The following is a 21,296-nucleotide window of genomic DNA, read 5'->3' on the forward strand; positions in this document are numbered from 1 at the left end:
ATTTAGTTTATCGTCTAGTGTGTATATTTTAACATTTATGCAACAGTTCTAGGAGGAAACGATTGACGTGGATGTATCGAAACAGTTGTAGACAAACAGTTTTTTTTAACAAAGGTAAATAACACAACACATTCCTGAATTATTTATGAACATTTATTTTCATGATCCGGCCGCCATTTTTAGAGATTACACGTTCTTTACATCTTGGCTGTCTGAAATGACGCCACTTCCCACGTCATCTTGAGTCATCCATTCTTTCTGATGTCTATCTAACGACTGCCTAGAATCTCCCCAAATCTACATACATCACGTGTTTCTTTACGTCACATCATTACGTGTCTCAGACCAACCTGATGTAACCCAAATCTAGTTATTTGTTTATGCAAACCCTAAAAATAATGTTTACATCTATTTTCTATTGTCACATTCCTTTTGCGATTTATTATATTATACAAACGGGCCCAACTCTAATTAGGCCCTGTTTCTTAGTGCTTTGTCCGAATGAAATGAAACTTTGGTCATAACTAGTTTATTATATTCAAAACATCTCATCAAAATACTAGGGTCTTTGGCCCTTTTTTCTCCGTTCTACAGCATATGTTCTAGATGGCCTCCATTTATCTTTTGTTTTTTTTGTGTCACCCAGTATATTTCATTCATTTTTACCAAATTTAATTGTTTATTCTTCTAATCATAATAATTGATCCAGCGCCCGCCGTCGCCCGAATCAACCAATAATAATAATAATAATAATAATAATAATAATAATAATAATAATAATAATAATAATAATAACAATGTTTTGACCCTTGACCCTGCTTGCCACAGTTAACACAGAGACTACGCTATGATCACAGCCTAAAGGGTCATAACATTACACTGCATGCACCCTTACTTTCAAAGTTTTTCACAAATTTTCAATAAGATTAAGGTCGGGTGACTGTAAAATAACACCCTATTATCCTTAAACCATTTAAATTATGATTATTTTAGCCTTGTGATTGGGATCATTGTCACTGGAATGTATAATCATGGCCCAATCCTAAATCTGTGGCACTCTTGAACAGATGTGTTGACAAAATCTTTGTGTATTTTTGCTGCATTCATTTTCTTTTCTATAATTTCCATTCCTTCAAGTATTTTGCAGAAAAGCAGCCCCAAATCATCAAACTTTCACCTCCAAATTTTACAGTGGGAATAATATTAGATCGTTTAAATTTTGTGTCCATTTTCTCTCTGTACATATATGCGCATGTTTCTTCCGACGATCACTCCTTAGAAAATTTTTAGCATTACCACCTATTTTTTTCCACTTTCTCAGGATAGCCCCAACTGTTCTCACCACCAAATTTAGTTCTGAAGATTTTTCCTTGTACTCCTTTCCATCTTTAAGCCTTGCTATGATTTTCTGGTGCACGACATTAGTCAATTTCTTTTCTTTTTATTTTTTTAACCATTTTAAAACAGTAATGAAATAGGCAACCTTTTCAGCATCTGAGCGCTGTTATCAACTGACCTGTAAGGAACCGGAACCATGGAGTGTTTTCTGATTGGTTGAAATATTGCAGAATGATTAAATGAATGGTTAAAACTGACATTTTGATTGGTTGAAATAGTGTAGCAAGATAAAAATTACTGCTTAAAAATGAAACTTCTGATTGGCTGAAAGTATTGTAACAAGATGAAATGACTATTTAATAATGAAAATTTAAATAATTTCGCATATGAATAATTTCATTTTTTGTTATATCTTTATTTCCGTTTTATTTTTAAATAAATAATATCTGTTCAAAGATTTAATGTAAATTTCATTCAAATACAAAACAAAAAAAACAACAAAAAATGTACCAAATACTTTTGCTGCCCACTGTATATATAATTTTTCTATTTTTATTCATTTCCAACTTCCGAATAAGTCTTCACTTCTGAGGTCTATTTTATTTAATGAAATATGCCACAGAGAAAAAATGCTGCCTAAATGTATCTCTCTCTCTCTCTCTCTATATATATATAGAGAGAGAGAGAGAGAGAAAGAGAGAGAGAGAGAGAGAGAGAAAGAGAGAGAGAGAGTGAGAGAGAGAGACTTGTATGTAATATACTGAGTTCGTGTAATCCAGTAAATTTCCAATACCATATCGGAGGAAGACAGCGAGAATTACTGCAAACTCTACCAGATAAAAACTAGAAAATACCCACTACAGTTACAATCCTTGGACCGTTTTGAGATGGACTTAATAAATATGGTAAAGGGCTTAAAAGTAAAAAAAACATGAATATTTAAACCCTAAGTTAAGAAACATACATAAGACTTAAAAAAAAAACAATGGACAACCCTAACCTTATGGTTCCAGTAGATATGAATATTTACAGTATGAATTTTCAAACATAACAATCGATATATATATATATATATATATATATATATATATATATATATATATATAGTTATATATATAGTTATATATATAGTTAAATTGAGTATAAAGATTAATACTTTTAAATTATAATTATAAATCAGTTTCATAAGGATGAACAAATAAAATCAATCAGGTATAATTCCCCCAAAATGAATCAGGTCTAAATCCTCCTATAATATATATATATATATATATATATATATATATATATATATATATATATATATATATATATGTGTGTGTGTGTGTGTATATATATTTATGTTTATGTGTGCATATATATATATATATATATATATATATAAACATATATACATAATGTTAAAAGTCCACGTATGCTTCTAGGATAGTGATTTAAAGGTTATGAGGGTTTTTTGAAGCATAAAAAACGATGTTACTTTTTGTATTTAATATTTTTATTGTTATTTTTTATATTTCAAGCGGACCTCCGCTCTTCGTCACAAAAAAGTATCGAAAAAAAAAACTTATATATATATATATATATATATATATATATATATATATATATATATGATTGTATCATACTGATTTCCTGAATGTGAATCAATTTAAACTCCGGTGTTTATCAAAACGTGTTTAACAACATATTTATTTATAATTGTGCATGCGTGTTTCTTTTACAACTTCCTCAGAGAAGAAGCGTCTTCAGGATAGATTCCGGAAGACGTTAGTTTTTTTCTTAAAGAAGTGTAACAGAAATATGTATGCACATATGTAGCTAATCATATTTCTATAAATAGATATTATATCTATCTATATCTCTATAAAAGTGAACGTGTCTGTCTGTCTGTCTGTCTGTGTACATTTCCCTTCGCAATAACTCTGTCAATTTTTAGTCTATAGACTCGAAATTTGAAATACCGGGTACTGAGATTTGGGAAAATCGATGTAACGGGTGTCAGCCAGAAATTTGGTTGTTAAGGGGTCAAATTTCAACGATTTGACCTTTAAGAACTCTACCAAACTCCTCCGACAATTTTGGGTCTAGACACTTGAAATTTTAGATATAGGTTCCTTGAACCGGGATCTAACTTAATAAAGTGATTTGAAACCGAAACTATAAATTTTAAGGGGTCATAATAGGGGTCAAATTAAAAAAAAAATTATTCTTTTTTTTCTGCTCAGCATACACCTCCAAACACCCGGGCAACGCCGGGCTAAAATGCTAGTATATATATATGTATGTTATATTAGCAGGGATCATATTAGGGACACAGTAACAATGCATGTATAACGATAGTGATGAAGGAGACTTATGAGGGAGACTGGGATGATTCTTGGAGGTTTCATATTAATACGGACTGGGAGATATGATGCAACAGTCCATATAGAGGGGAGGAGATGCTTCACTTATGATGATGGGGAGGACACATAATATTTGGAAGGAGTTACATGAGAGTTCGTTATAAGATGATGATAAAACACATTTACCTTTTCGGTTGTCAAGACGACACGAAAACAACACTTACAAAATATAGATGATTTCTTTATTCATCTGATCGGCCGGTCGATGACGTCAGGAATTCACAGGATTTACAGTGTCTGTTTTTCCTCCCTTCGCTCCCAAGGGGCTCCCCTCTCCAACTGGCTATGTCTTATCAACTCTTGTCTGATCAACCCTCTACTCTGATCTCTGTCTTCGAACCCAACGCTATATTGACAAATCCCTTTGTTTATAACGTCAGAAGTGTGTTTTCAAACGTGACCTATTCACGTGCCTCCCCATATGTTTGTCCAAACAAACCTTTGGCAAACAAAAGAATCCTCAATTCTCTAACCTATTTTTTACAATATATTTTTAATTTGCATTGTCCATGCTTTTAACTGACCTATTTAATATTCAGCTATTTCTAAATATAATTTTACAATAGACTTGATTTCTAACATTCCATTTCTTAACCTTGCCTACAGGGTTCGATTCTAGGCTTATCCTAATCTCATTTTCAATTATTTAGTATTCTTCTCATTAACATGAAAGGGGACAGCCGTTTTCATGGAATATATATATATATATATATATATATATATATATATATATATATATATATATATATAATCTATTGCATGGATATACTATACGTGATATTAAGAATATATATATAATTATACATAGTCATCCACATACAGTACACAGTTTCACAGCTAGAGAGGCAACTACCTCAAGCCAGGATTGAAACCCGACCGCCTGTACGACAGTCAAGGCTCCTTACCATTATGCTAATCAGCTGCTGCTTTGCGAGTCGTGAGTTTAACGATGTTTTGACATCGTCCGAAAAATATAATTATATATAATTATATTTAGCATATTTTTGTTAAATTATTTTGAAAAAAGTTCTATCAATTGCGAATGTTTCATGTACTAATCTATTACAGGCCTGTCTTTACAGATGTGTGTACTCCGAATCCTTGCGAAAATGGAGCTACGTGTCACAATCTTTTAGGTAATACGTTTGAATGCAAATGTTTACCAGGTTATTCCGGATTACTTTGCGAAAAACGTGAGTACACAACCAACATTGTTACTAATTCAACCACACATATATTGCAAATTGCGGAATTCAAAATGTCATGCGCGTGTGAAGTAGATACAAAACACACGTCTAAGCGAAAAGTGTTTTTTTAATAAAAAGATGTAATATTTGTATAATGTGGAATCCTTTTTTTATATCTGAACTGCTTCCCTTTCACTGCGCACGTGCGTATTTGAATCTCAACTTTATGTTTGAAATGTAAAAAACATAGGGTATTTTTGTTAGAGGCGACGAACTTTAAATTAAAATAAACCACAGATTCCAATAATTAATGATTTCAAGTAGACGAACTGCAATTCAGATAATATTGACCTCACATCAGTCAAGCGATCCGGTACGATTAAAAAGCTATCGAAAAGTTTACACCTGATGATCTTACATTATTTTACACTTGTTTCGGTGAATAGCAGAAATCCACAAAACAACTCATCAGAGACAAATATGTGTTGCTCAAGAAACTATTATAACCACAATTAAAAACAGCCTGCAACAAATTTACTAATGGAATACCTAAAAACGGTAACAAAACGATCCCTATTTCTATTCTGATTCAACTAAATGAAAGCTGAAAGAATGCATTTTACATTTGAAAACAACCGTTTGAATAAAACCCACTGAACATTTTGTTTCTTCCTTTAAATTTTAAAAAACACTGAAAAAACACAAGATACGAAACTTTTTTTCCAGGAGAGTTTAGAATAGAAATTAAACGTGAAATCCAACCAAATTACTTCAAGTTGAGAAAAAAAAAAATGATAAATTATATTAATAAATTAAAGATCTCATTAATTTAGAATCATGCCCGATTTCAAGATTAACAAATTTTTACAGAGAAAAACAGAAATACGAAAATAGAGGCCCTCAAAATTTCATAAACAGAGGAAGAGGATTTATCCAAACATGAAGAGTAGGGTCCCACTGCTTGATACCGTTAATAACAGAACGAAAACATGTTCAGATACGCATTAACCTTGTATTTCCTTCAATAAGTCGGATGAGATGTCAACCTAGAAATTCTTTGAACAATATAAAGTTTAAAATTGTCTAGTTGATGTCGAAACAATTTGCAACATTAGAAAAAATCCAAAATATGATGTAATCTTTTTCCTTTTTGTTTTGTATATATATATATATATATATATATATTTAATTTATTAATTTGGATTTTAAAAAATGAATGTGGTTTTGCATGCATTCATAAAAACTCTCCTACTCTCTATTTCAGTTTGTATTTCTCCTCACACCACAACTCATTTTTGCAACCCCCTCTTTGTATTATTACAGGTCTGAACATTCTCTCTGTTTCAGTTTGTATTTCTCCTCACACCACAACTCTTTTTTTGCAACTACCTCTTTGTCATACATGTCTGAATAATGAGAAAATCTGAATTTTTTAACAAAAAGTTTAAAATAACTTTTTTAGATTAATTTTTTTAAACTTCTTGCCGAATAGAAAATCTTTACAATTTAACAAGAAACATATTTCATATTGGTTTCATTAAAAATATTCAATAGATAACGAGAAAAATAGAGATGAAAATTTCTAAAGGACTGTATAACTGGTTTCGCTCAATTGTAGTCCTCGCCAGCGAAAGGCTTTGTTATTATTATTATTATTATTGAAAACATTTTGTGTCCTGCTCTTTCGCGCGAGGACTAATATATATATATATATATATATATATATATATATATATATATATATATATATATATGCATATATAGACACACACACGCACACTCACACACACACACACACACACACACACATATATATATATATATATATATATATATTGCAATCATGAAGGGAAAACATTTATTGTTTATGATTAAAAGTAAAACACGCAAACCACGTTTAAAGATAAAGAAGGAAAGAAGGATAATCAGCTGACTAGTTTCGCTGTCGCATTTCTTTGCGATTAAAAAAGAAAAAAAGAAAAATATGTACATTATTAAAATAAAGCTGCGTTGCGTTATATTAACAGGTGAGAATAATAATTAAAAAATAAAAACAGGAAAGCGATTAAAATAAAGGAACGCTATGATATTATTTTCGAAGGTTTGAGTGTGATTAACCCCTAGGATTACATATCTTACATTGAAAACATATATAAACTGCGTCAATCGCTTTATTGAAAATTAGTAAAATATCAATATTTCACTAAATATATATCACAAAAAATAAAAATTGTATAATCAAATGCCTGCTTTAAGGTTAATTATTTCCCAATTTTTTTTTCAAATTCATGCGATATTCACAAAGTTATGACATTTTATTCTTTACCAAGGAATTTCTACTGTCCATCGCTTTAACTGCAGGTCTCTTAAGATGTTATATTAGAGCAAAAATACAATGTCTAATCATGAAAACTACTTTTTATTATATTTTTCTATTAAAGAATAATAATCAAAAGCACATCCTAGGTTCTAAGCCTCAAATAAATGAATCATTTATCGCCATCAGCACCATTTTTTAAAAAAATAACTTCAAACAACCTTTTGTCCAGCGAAGAATTCAATTGTTTGATCTGAAAAGGAGTTATGGTTCTGGCGACACCAACTAATTTTACTCCACATCCTTTGAAGTAAATTGCTCTTCTTCCTCATAAAGACCTCTTTTCAATATTGATCAGAGATGTTCAATGGGGGTAAAGATCCGGAAAACACGGTGGCCAGCACATAAGGGTTGGAGTTCCGTTCGAGTTCCAAACTTTGGCCTATGCATCTGGGCCGTCACGAGTAGCACGGATCTCATCTGTACATAGGACAAATTAGAAAGGCATTCGTTTTTCCCTCTGTTGTTTGCTCACTGGAGGCCTTGGAATAGTTTTGATGTTCCTTGCTATCTCATTCAACGCATTACATCGGGCCTTCCTGGATCTTGAAGCGATTCCAGCTCTTACATAAATGGAAGCACTGGTGCTGTTTGGGTTTCAGTTTACTTCCATACGAATTTTCTGAATATCACGATGCGAAAGGTTTCTCTTAGTGCCCTTATGCTTTCTGGATTTGGCGTTGTGGTTATTCAAAGGAATAAAGCCAAAGTTCTTGGATCCCTTTCCAGCTCCATAGCTAAATCTTTGATGAACAATCTCTCTTCGAGTCCAACAACAATCCTTTCCTTATCGATTTTTATTTTTTTGAAATTTTAAAAGACCTGCAATATAGCGATGGACTATAAAATACTTGTACTTGTACGTGAAACGACATTCACCCTGGAGGAGTTGAGTCGGCTTCATGAAGATGCACATCTCGTATCGCTGCGGCCCAAGCGCGGCGATCGGAGGCAAGATCCCGAGTGAGCAACAGCCAGTCACGTCTCCAACGAGACAGGCCATAGATGAGCGGGCCCGAAATAAGCTTAGATGGACTATAAAATACTTGGTAATAAATAAAACGTCATAACTTCGTGAATATCGCCTGGATTTGAATAATATTTTGGGAAATAACTAACCTTGAAACAGTTATTTGATGGTACAATTTTCATTTTTTTTGTGACGTATATTTAATGAAATATTGATATTTTAATAATCTGCAATAAAGCTATTGACGCAGTTTAGATGTTTTTATATATTGAAATATTTAGAAAAATAGTAATACGAATTTGTTACTGTTTATATCCAAAGTTAATTTTTATTTCCAGATGTGTGTGAACCGAATCCCTGCAAAAATGGAGGAAACTGTACAAGTCGTGGACTACGCGACTACGACTGCCAATGCACCGCCAATTATTCCGGAATTCACTGCGAACAAAGTAAGTTTTTCTTATTTCCTTATTTTTTTCGCGTTTCATTATACAGGATGGAACAATAAAATCGTCGACACAGAAAAGACGACATGATTCCATTTTCGTTTGAAAAACTGGTTTTGTTTTTCTGTTCCTAACCATCTATTAGTTTGCCAGTTGTGTAGAAATCCCAAGAGCTATAGAAGCCTTCTATCAAGTCTGAAAGTGACACAATGTTCAACGACCAAGGTCGGAGATTCGCTGCTATACAATTCTTGCTTTCTACCAATCCAAGTTATGACAACAGGACCATTGCCAACACCCTAAAAATGCACCGCTGGATTACCCACGAATAACAGGAACGTGCCCAGGGTGATGAAAACAAAGGTTTCCGCCACGGTTATTATCTTTTGTGTGGTTTTCAAGTGAGGGTCACATTATGCCACCCCACATCTTGGAAGTCGGCTTGAATGTCAACAGCAAAGTGTACCTGGATGTGCTGAAGAGTGTGGTGATCCCTTGGTGCAATAAGGTGGCCGCTTGCAGACCCTAAGTGTAGCAGCCGGACTAGGCGCCGGCCTACAAGTCCCAAGAAACCCAGGTTTGGCTTCAGAAGAAGTGCCACGACTTTGTATCCTTTTCTCAACAGCCTCCCCTCCACTCTGACCTAAACCCGCCGGACTACTTCGTTTTGTCATATGTCGAGAACATCACAAACATGACCTCCCACAATATCAAAGCAATTCTGAGCACCGCCATCCGCCGAGTATTTGATGAGCTCCCGCCGGCGCATGTGGAAAAGGCATGCTTCCAGTTCCGGACCTGTTGTTATATGCAAATGAGTTTAATAAAAAATACATTGAATAGCTGTCAACTCTACTACATAAGCAAGTTATCTGAATTAGTTTTTTTTCAATAAGTTTTAAAATGAAGTTGTTGCTTTCTTTCAGGCGACATTTTTATCGTTCCACACTGCAATGTCCGAATTTTACTGATGTTAAATCGAAGAACTTTGATAAATTGTAAAGCTTCTATCTGGAATACAGAATTACGTTTCTGAAATTTTAGATGCGGATTGATTATATACTATTATTGGCTCACATGGAGCTTTAACACAAGTCATCAAAGATCTGTGTTGGAACCTATGGTATTCTCTGGAAGCTGAGTGACAACAAATCTCCCCAGACGTCCAGCTATCTTCACCTCCTTCGATAGCATTTGCAAATAAATTTGCGTCATCGCAACAGCCGCTTGCCATTGATTTCTCACTGGCAGCGGTCATTAGTCTATACTGGAATTTGAGTGGCACTACGCCCCCCACCCCCAAGATCCCAGTTCTCTTCGCGCTTGTCCAGCGGAGGTCTGGTCAGTGCTCTCTCCTCGGTCTTTCCATCCTTCTTGACCCTTCTCGGCTCTTTGGTATCACTTTGGGGCGGCGGTGATGAGACAATGGGAGGGGATGCGTGATGGGGGTGAAGAACTCGTAGATATGCAGCTTGAGTGTTCTTCATTCCCTTTCATTAACACTTCTTCATTATATTGTATACTTGTATTATTCTCCGCATTCAAGGATTTTCCTTAATATTTCAGTCGTTTTTATTATCGTTTGCAGCCATTCCTCTGATTCCAGATTATTTTTTCAAAGTTTTTTTTAATTGTTCCTAGTGCTCCTACTATTATCGCTATTATTTTGATTTTCTTCATCATCCAAATCCAATTTTAACTCTTTGTCTAGCTCTGTGTATTTGCTCCGTTTCTCCTTTTCTTTCATACTCACCCTGTGGTCAACTGGGGCAGCAAAATCTACGATTTGACAGGATTTTTCTTTCTTGTTAATTATTACGACATCTGGTCTTCATGCTTGAATAAGTTTGTCCGTCTGTATGTTCATGTCTCATAGGATTTTGTGGTTCTCGTTTTCAAGTGCTGTTGCGGATTTATGCTTGTACCATTGGTCTGTACGTTCAAAATGCAGCCGTTTGCACAATTCCAAGTGCACCGCCCTCCCCACTTGATCATGCCTGTTTTTGTATTCCTTTTGAGCCAATTTGCTGCATTTACTTACTATATGGTTTATCGTCTCGTCTCTTTGTCCAAAGCGTCTGCATTTGCTGTTTTCTTGTGTTTTATCGATCTTTGTTTTGATATGGTTGGTTTTTATCGAGTTATCTTGTGCTGCAGTTATTAGAGATTCAGTTTCTCGGTTTATATGTCCTTTTCACATCCATGTCAAGATGTTTTCGTTATTCTCATATTTTTTCATTCTTATGAATCTTCTGTGGAGTTATTTCTCTTCTCATTTTTCTTTTTTCGTTTTGATTTTTCCTTTTTGAGGCTTCATAATTTATGAATTAATTCTGTTTCTTTTTATTTAATCACCTGAAGAAGGCCAGAGGATGAGTAGGCTAAATCGTGTGACAACAAGAACTATGAAGATGAGGATAACAGTCTACAACAAAAAATGAGGATTAATTATTTGGATTCATTTCTAAAATATCCACACTAACGTATTGTACTTACAATAACCCTTATCCATGAGAGGCTTCCGGGCCTTGATAAGTGGTGACCACCTTGTAAAAAAAAATTGATTTCTATTCTCATCTTTAGTGTTATTTTTTCAAAACGTTTCGGCCCATGTAAGCTTCGACCTTTTTCAGGTCAATATTGTTGAAATCGCGAATCTTTCTGATAAACTCAGGAATCTGCATGGAATTTCGATGATCTAGTGGATAAAGTACTTGATAAAATTCAGTTGTAAAGTTTTTTTTTTTTTTTTTTACACAGTGATCACCACTTATCAAGGCCCGGAAGCCACTCAGGGATAAGGGTTATTGCAAGTACATTACGTTAGTGTGGAGATTTGATGGAGTGTTTAATTAAGGGGGCGGTTCATTAGGAATTTGTTAACATTAGACTTGAAGACATCCAAGTTGTAGCCCGGAGGGAAGCAGGTTTACTCCTCACTACGGATGTCACCAAAAATACAATTTCAAATTACTTAAGACTTCTACACAGTCATGGCTGACTGAACGAGAACATACTTTCCCGGATATTAAACAGAAGGCTCTGCTCGGAATTCTGTGCAAATTCCCGCACTCGACAAAATTCACTTGAATAATTTCGGAGGTTATATAAGCCTACGTATTGGGAGAATAACACAAAATGAGAACAGTCGCCCGAATAATCCAACTAATATTAATATTAAAAAAAAAAAAAAAATTTGTACGTGTCTTTCTATTCATATTAGTTTGGGATCTTATGACAATAATTCTCTTATTTAGTCACTCTTTAAATAAAAACATTTCTTATATTCTTCGGATGATTCAAACTGCTGTTCTTATCTTGAGTGTTATTTTCACAACGTTTCAGCCGATGTAACCTCCGACCTTCTTCAGGTGCATCTTGTCGAACTCGGCAATGTTTCTACTGAACTCGGTAATTTGGACGGAATTTCGAGCGGAACCCTTTATTTACTTCACGGGGGTAGTGTGCTCTTGTTCCGTCAGCCATGACTGGATAGAGGTCCTAAGTAATTCGCAATTGTATTTTTCGGTCGCCCACACTGAGGATTGAACCTTCAACCCTCAGAGGAATATCACTTTTTACAATTGATTTTTCCAGTTTCTCTAACCACTGCGCCACGAATTTAAGTTTGATCTCGTCCCGTCAGCCATGACTGGGCAGAAATTTGGAGTAAGTTGTAAATTTTAGTACCGCTTGCACTGAGGCTTGAACCATCAACCTCCAGAAGACCGTCAATGCTGATTATTAATATTAAGTACTTATATCCGTTACATCACAGGTTCTTGCAAACGTTGTGCAAATAACACTTAATATGAGAACTGTAGTCCGAATAATCCAAATAATGGAAATAATATTTTTAAATTTTGTTTTTTTCTCTTTTACAGATGTGTGCGAACCAAACCCTTGCAAGAATGGAGCCACGTGTCATAATCGGGGAAATTTTATATTCGAATGCGAGTGTCCGCCCGAATATTCCGGCCTATTTTGTGGCGACAGTAAGTAAATTAGTAAATTTTCTTAATTACAAAAATATACATTTTATTACAATTTCTGAAATACAAAAAAAAAAAAAATGATATCCCTTATAACATTAATAATACGCATATATGTATACATACAAACTCTCTCACACACACACACACACACACACACACACACACACACACACACACACACACACACATATATATATATATGTATAGTTCAAGGCTAAAAGGTCCTGGATATGACCTTAAACTATATCCAGTGGTGACTCCAGCTTGCGGGCTTTGGGGAGTGTGGAGCCACCCTTTAATTGCCATTGCTCCCAGGTCCACTCTGACCCGGAGTGGTAGTACCTGTTAGGGTTCCAACTATGAGTTGAATAGAAACCGACTTGAAAACAACAAATATATCCATTAAAAAATCTTTCTTCAAAATCTTTGGAATCGGCATTAAATAACCTGAAAAGGGTTGATATGCCGTAAAACAAAAACAACCAACCAACCAATCAAGGTTAAAAATCTCCAAAAATAAAAACATTAAATTAAAAGCGTTGTTAATAAAATAACAATCAGCCGCAACAATAAATCCACTGCTTCAATCTAAAAAAACTTCACCAGGCGACAATACATCTGATCTTAGCCGAGGCATGTTCTTTATGACTATAAACTAAGACTAGACAAATAGACAGAGTTTATAAATGATTATAATGAATCAATAAGCCGAATTACCATTCTCCTTGCATTTATTATTAATGTGTTTACTTTAATTTACGTGATTAAAATATTTTAAAATATTTTAATATTTTTATATGATTAGTAAAATAATTTAGCTCCTGAAAAAATAGTTGACTTTCCTATTCTCCAAATATATGGCTTTCAAATCGTAAACTGCTTCGACCATCTCCGAAGTAAAAACATAAATATATGTACGTGTTTGTACAAGCAACTTACAAAGAATCTTGTTTAACAAGTTTGTAAAAGAAAATCTTATCGATTGTGAAAATAAAATGTTTCGTGGTCGAACGATAATTTTTCAGGAATTAATTCCTATTTGAGTCACGTAAATTGTTTCGAGTTAAAATCAACCAGCATCTAAGTTCTGTTTTTGTTTCTCCCACGAGGAAACAAATAAATTTTCCTGGTAGAACGATATTTTTCAGGAATTAATTCATATTTCAATCACGTAAATTCTTTCCAGTTCAGATTGTACCCAATTATTAGAAGTAATTTAATATATATATATATATATATATATATATATATATATATATATATATATATATATGTATATATATATACATATATATATACATATATATATATATATATATATATATATATATAGTAGTGTTGTGGTGGCACACATTAATTTGCATATGTGGATAGTAATTACACATAAATAGGAAAACTCAGTTAGTCTGAGTGTGTGTTCACCAGAAGCCACCGAAGGCCGCCGAGAGCCGATATGTTTCTCCAGCAAAGGCTCTTATTTGACACCATTATGTAAATATCCTGTAAATATAACTTTTCCTAATACACTTCTTATTTGATCTACCTTTGTTTGTTGAGTCGTCATTTGTATTGCTTTCTACGTTACTTGTTTCAACCTGCAAACTTAACAGTGACGACGAGGATGAACGTCAAATATAACAGTTTGGCGAATAAATGGAAAGAATTCACTAAAAAAAAAAGGTAAACGCAACGGTTGACCGTTCTAAGGAATACAAGTTTTGACAAACGAAATGGTCGTAAAAACGGATTTTACGCTAAAGAGAAGTTTGACTCAAGCGGAAAAAATCAATAATTCACCGAACATTGGAAAACTGTAAAATATTTTCCTCTCGAAGGACAACACTAAAAGAAAGAAACGGTTGTTTCCCAAATTCCAAGAACAAAAGCTACATTCAAGTTTTTAAAAAAAGTAACTTCGATTAATAGTATTTTATTTACTAAAATACTAGTCGGAAAAAAGAGAGACAAACCAAAACCTTTGATTGCAGTCTCAAAGAAAAAAAAAACTCGAACGTGGCAAAAAAAAAGCGACGATTTACGCTGTTTCTCGTGGAATCCATCTTAAAAAAATAACAAACTGTAAAAGTGATTTTTTGTAAAACGACAAACAGATTCGTATTACTAAATTACGAAGAACAGATTCGTATTACTAAATTACAAGGAAGTAACAAAAAAAGGAAGAAAAAAAAGTTCACCAGTGGATTTCCTAAATTGCTGTAAATACCAACTAAAGACTTTTTGGTAGATCAAATTTTTCTCTTCGGTATTAAAAAAAAATACCGCAGTTAAACTAAAATCTAGGAAATATTTTTTTAAAACTAAAGTTGTCACTGGATAACGGATATAAGACAGTAAAACGTAACGCAAAAAAAAAAAAAATTAAATGTAGTCCATACATTTTATTTTTTTCAATTGTGACTCGAGTTGAAAAACTATTTTTTTCTCTATGGAAAGAGTTGTACTTAAGTTCGGCTGTTATTTATGAGGAAATGCCTAAAACGGAAAAGTAAATCGTATTTTGTGGTTTCAGCAAAAGCCTCAGTTCTTATGTTGTGGTTGGATGAGCTTGACTCGCTAGCGAAGTGAGAAAATATTATTCGAACAGCGATATTACTATTGAAAACAGGAACTATGAACAATTTTTTTGTAACACAAGCCATTTTATATGGTACGGATATTGTGTTGCATGTGAAATTGTACAATTTTTCTTCGTAACTGCATTACTGCTACTGAAGGATACAAAAAATGGAGGATTTATCTAGAATGTTAATGTAATTTTTCCAGACGCAACAAAAGCCGCAATCCGAACTAGATGCACATAGAGAGGAGAAATTATTGAAATGGCAAATGGAACAAGAAGAAAGGCAGAAGAAATTACAATTTGAACAAGAAGAAAGGCAGAAGAAATTACAATTTGAATATGAAGAAAGGCAAAATGAACGTTTTGCTAAAACACTGGAACTATTAAAGGCTAATCGAGAAAATATCGACAGTATTAATTTCTCGCATACAACTATATTTAATAGCATGGACACATTTAATTATGTGCCGGAGGAAGAAAAGACTTTTGAAGCATACTATACAAGATACGAGGATGTCTTTCAACTGGACTGCAAAAGTTGGCCAACTAGCCAGAAAGTGATCCTTTTACTCAGGAAGTTGGGTGTAAGAGAACACAGCAAGTTCGTAGATTATATACTACCTAAAAAAACTACGGAATTAGATTTCATGGAAGCTGTAAAATTACTAAAAGAATTATTTAATCCGAATATACTTCTTTTTCATAAGAGATGGTTGTGTATGAATCTAAGGAAGATGGACAACCAAGATTATTTGACATACGCATCAGTTGTCAATAAAAACTGTGATAATTTTAAGCTAGCGGAACTAACAGTAGAAGATTTCAACTGCCTAATCTTTGCACAAGGGTTAGTCTCCACGAAAAATGCAGAAATACACAGACGAGTGTTGTCTAAGCTGGAATCTGAGCAAGATTTAACACTTCAGAAATTAGCAGAGGATTGTGAAAGGGCCATTACACTAAAAATGGATTAAAAAAAAAAGATAGAAGAATCTGGAGTGGCATATGTAAGAAATGTTAGAAAACCATACACACCAACCAAGAACTATACAAATTAAAGCAGTCAAAACGGAACGAGATATTCCAAATATAATAATTATAATTATAGTGAAGAATATAACAAGTCTCTTCCTAGATATAACTGTAAGAGATGCGCAGAAAGACATTGGGAATCGGATTGCCCTAATAAGAAGAAAAAATGCTACATTTACAAGAAAGTCGGACACAAAAGCGATTGTTGCAGATATAAAGATTTCACCAGAAAGAGAGTACAGCAAACAAAATCAAATGAAAAAATAGATAAAAATCGGCGAAAATTCATAAAAGCGGAAATATTTAAAACGCCAATAAAATTACAACTAGATTCAGGATCCGATATTTCTATAATAAACTTGAATATATGGAAAAAGTTGGGCAAACCAACCATGATGAAAACAAGTAAATCAGCTCGGACGGTAACTGGTGGTGGGATAAAATTTGAAGTTATCCTTCCGATATAATTAAAAGAGATTACGAAGAAATTAAAAATGTTCGTATTGAAAAATAGCGAAAACCTGTTTGGAATAGATTTAATTGAGAAATTTGGACTCTGGGATAAGCCAATTAATACATTTTGTAAAAAATAGAACGTACTACTCCAACAACAGAAAATATAAAAGAGGACTTAAAAAAACTTATTCCCTGATGTATTTATGACTAAATTAGGTCATTGCAATAAATTTAAGGCCTCGTTTTTTAAAAAAAGCGAAACGTTCCGTTCGCTGGGGATGGAAAAGATTAATAAAGAATTAGACAGATTGGAACAGACAGGAATACTATCAAAAATAGAACATAGTGATTGGGCAGCCCCCACCGTATATGTAAAGAAAAAGAAAGTTTAATGAACCATTAATATTAAATCCCAAGAGAAAAAGATATTGAAATCTGTGCGACTTCAAATCTTGGGAGAAGGGTGTTATGGTGGCACACATTCATTTGCATATGTGGATAGTAATTACACATAAATAGGAAGATTCGGTTAGTCTGAGTGTGTGTTCACCAGAAGCCACCGACGGCCGCTGAGAGCAGATATGTTTCTCGAGCAAAGACTCTCTTATTTGACACCATTATGTAAATATCCTGTAAATATACCTTTTCCTAATACACTTCTTATTTGATCTACCTTTGTTTGTTGAGTCGTCATTTGTATTGCTTTCTACGTTACTTGTTTCAACCTGCAAACTTAACAAGTAGAAATGGTAATTAATAAAAACCTGAAGAAAATGCTCATTACTGTTGTAGAGTAAATATGCGTTTTATTTTTTATTACCGTATCTTTCTGTTAAGTTACATTATTGTTTCAGCTACCCGGCCGTTTTTTGGCCGTCTGTAGCATCCTCAGACTTTTACAGAAATATATATATATATATATATATATATATATATATATATATATATATATATATATATAAAAGGCTATGTGTCTGTCTGTCTGTCTCCATATTTTCAAAATCCATCTTTTCCGAAATTAAACGTTGCAAAGTGTCGCTAGAGGCCTCAAATGATTAGATTTTTCTGAACCATTTTTATGGGTCTCTAACCGGGTGAAATAGGTTTTATGGGTCTCTAACCGGGTAAAATAAGTTTTATGGGTCTCTAACCGGGTAAAATAGGTTTTATGGGTCTCTAACCGGGTAAAATAGGTTTTATGGGTCTCTAACTGGGTAAAATAAGTTTTATGGGTTACTAACCGGGTAAAATAGTTTTTATGGGTCTCTAACCGGGTAAAATAGTTTTTATGGGTCTCTAACCGGGTAAAATAGGTTTTATGGGTCTCTAACCGGGTAAAATAGGTTTTATGGGTCTCTAACCGGGTAAAATAGGTTTTATCGGTCTCTAACCGGGTAAAATAGTTTTTATGGGTCTCTAACCGGGTAAAATAGTTTTTATGGGTCTCTAACCGGGTAAAATAGGTCTAGAAGTGTAAGCCATTTTGAGTTTCAGAACCGTTTCAGATGGTTCGCTGTTACACACAAGTCCTGGGAGGTGACTTGTTTGTAGTAGACAGTTCCACAGAACAAAATATTCTTACCGTGTCGAAACTCGTAAAAAGAACATGTGAAATTGCTCCAGAAAAGGTTTCATATTTATGAAGCAATTCTGGTTTCTGATTGGTTGGTAGCAGAACGTGAATTAATTCGATTCGTCAGTTCTTAGCAGCATCGTTAATAAATAGAATCGTTCGACTGTGTGGGATCATACCCCATTAAAACACTCTTTTGATGGGATGTCTCCTAGCGGCTTCGGCTGCAGGGAGACAGGGTAGTACCAGTCAAGGATTCGTCACTTGACACTCAGCCCAACAGGTGAGGGGCCGGGAACCGGCCCACCACCTGTTGGACTGAGGTACACCGCCTGGGTAATACCTAGGAGGTCCACCCTCCCAGGCCTTGCCACCGGGCTTTCCGGTGGGGCAAGTTTATTGCTTGCTGCCAGAGGCGCCCCGACCGGGGAATGCCGACGGGGTTACTCAGGCAATTTTTAAAATTGCAGGAGTGCCCCTCCTTTAAGGGAGCCTGCGGGTATCCCACTTTCCAGGCCTTGTGCCAAATATTGCCGATGTGGGCGGCAATTAAATATATACCCCATTAAAACACTCTTTTGATGGGATGTGTCTCCTAGCCGCTTCGGCTGCATGGAGACAGGGTAGTACATGTCAAGGATTCGTCACTTGACACTCAGCCCAACAGATGAGGGGCCGGGAACCGGCCCACCACCTGTTGGACTGAGGTACACCGCCTGGGTAATACCTAGGAGGTCCACCCTCCCAGGCCTTGCCACCGGGCTTTCCAGTGGGGCAAGTTTATTGCTTGCTGCCTGAGGCGCCCCGACCGGGGAATGCCGACGGGGTTACTCGGGCAATTTTTAGAATTGCAGGAGTGCCCCTCCTTTAGGGGAGCCTGCGGGTATCCCACTTTCCAGGCCTTGTGCCAAATAATGCTGATATGGGCAGCATTTAAATAAATACCCCATTTTTATGGGTCTCTAACCGGGTGAAATAGGTTTTATGGGTCTCTAACCGGGTGAAATAGTTTTTATGGGTCTATAACGGGGTGAAATAGTTTTTATGGGTCTCTAACCGAGTAAAATAGGTTTTATGGGTCTCTAACCCGGTAAAATATTTTTTATGGGTCTCTAACCGGGTAAAATATTTTTTATGGGTCTCTAACCGGATAAAATAGTTTTTATGGGTCTCTAACCGGGTGAAATAGTTTTTATGGGTCTCTAACCGGGTGAAATAGTTTTTATAGGTCTCTAACCGGGTAAAATAGGTTTTATGGGTCTCTAACCGGGTGAAATAGTTTTTATGGGTCTCTAACCGGGTGAAATAGTTTTTATGGGTCTCTAACCGGGTGAAATAGTTTTTATGTGTCTCTAACCGGGTAAAATAGTTTTTATGGGTCTCTAACCGGGTGAAATAGGTTTTAAGGGGGTAAAAAGTGGGTCAAAATTGAAAAAAAAAATCGTTATACATTTAGTACATTCATCTTAGTTTAGTTTCATTTTTAATTTTTAACTAGCTCATATGCGTGTCACTGTGGTGCAGCAGAAACGTCACCAGCTTCGAATGCTAGTTTTGATTTTGGTTTCGATTTTAACTGATAATACCCAAATACATTTAATTTTAATTTTAAAATCACGATTCTATAATAGTATATACGAAATCTGGACAAATTAAAATATCATATACTATTAGCAGACCACCTGTTATTGCCCGGTCGTAAAATACGTTTAAATATGATATTTTGATTAATGCAGATTTCGTATTTATTATTATATGTTATATTGGACAAAATATATAGTAATGATTTAAAAAGTTAAAAAAAAAATGACTCGTGCGTCAACACCCGAAGAATCGAACCCAAAACGTTCAGCTTACGATTTACTTTTTCGTTTGACGTTAATACCTGAGCTATGAGACATGTTTTCTGCAAGGCATGAAAACATGCATAAATAGCTATTACGTTACACATGCATATTTCTTATGCCGTCGTTCGACCATCACCTGGCCAATTCCACTTTTTAATTTTCACACGTTTGCACCAAATTTCCCTGACTAAAACCCAACTATAAAGTTTAACATGGGCTCAAATACCCTATATATAAAGTTTCATGTATGTAGATGAAAAACAGACAGAGGAGACTGGTAGGTAAAAATCTTTAAACAAAGATATATACGCATATATATATATATATATATATATATATATATATTCTCCAATCCTCATTAATTTCACTCCCTCATTCGCTAATTTTAGTCTTTAGACCTCGATATATATATATATATTTTTTTTTTTTTGCTCTCAAATTGCCGATGTTACTGTTGAAAAGGATCGGCCGAAAGATGTCTTCCGTTTATTTAATTCTTTTTAGTCCCCCCCTTTTTTCATACGTTTTTCCCCCCTTCATTCAAATAATTTTGAACTACATGTTTTGGAGATTGATTTTAGACTTTGTAGCGTTTCTTGATTAAACGTCAAAAAAAAAAAAAAGTCCTCAATTTTAATAATGGCATTTGCCCCAGTGCAATTTAAATCCGATATATATATATATATATATATATATATATATATATATATATATATATATATATATATATATATATATATAAAAGTGAACGTGTCTGTCTGTGTGTCTGGGTGTCTGTCTGTCTGTGTACATTTCCCTACGCAATAACTCTGTCAATTTTTAGTCTATAGACTCGAAATTTGAAATACCGGGTACTGAGATTTGGGAAAATCAATGTGACGGGTGTCAGCCAGAAATTTGGCTGTTAAGGGGGTCAAATTTCAACGATTTGACCTTTAAGAACTCTACCAAACTCCTCCGACAATTTTGGGTCTAGACACTTTAAATTTTAGATATAGGTTCCTTGAACATGGATCTAACTTAATAAAGTGATTTGAGCCCGAAACAATAAATTTTAAGGGGTCATAATAGGGGTCAAATTTTTAAAAA

General features: G+C 34.4%; 1 protein-coding gene across 1 annotated transcript in view; it reads left to right on the forward strand.

The window, feature by feature from the left end:
* The first annotated feature begins 8,621 nt into the window (after positions 1 to 8,621).
* The window catches only part of LOC145245676 (uncharacterized), a 36,793-nt gene continuing 24,118 nt past the window's right edge, over positions 8,622 to 21,296 (forward strand). Inside the window, exons 1-2 of the mRNA XM_080107233.1 lie at positions 8,622 to 8,726; positions 12,608 to 12,722. Coding sequence (XP_079963359.1) covers positions 8,643 to 8,726; positions 12,608 to 12,722 — 199 coding nt within the window. The 5' untranslated portion in view covers positions 8,622 to 8,642. The remainder of the gene's footprint in view (positions 8,727 to 12,607; positions 12,723 to 21,296) is intronic.

This window comes from Euprymna scolopes, chromosome 23 (assembly GCF_053919585.1).
Source record: "Euprymna scolopes isolate OS-2025 chromosome 23, ASM5391958v1, whole genome shotgun sequence".
NCBI classification, from domain to species: domain Eukaryota; kingdom Metazoa; phylum Mollusca; class Cephalopoda; order Sepiida; family Sepiolidae; genus Euprymna; species Euprymna scolopes.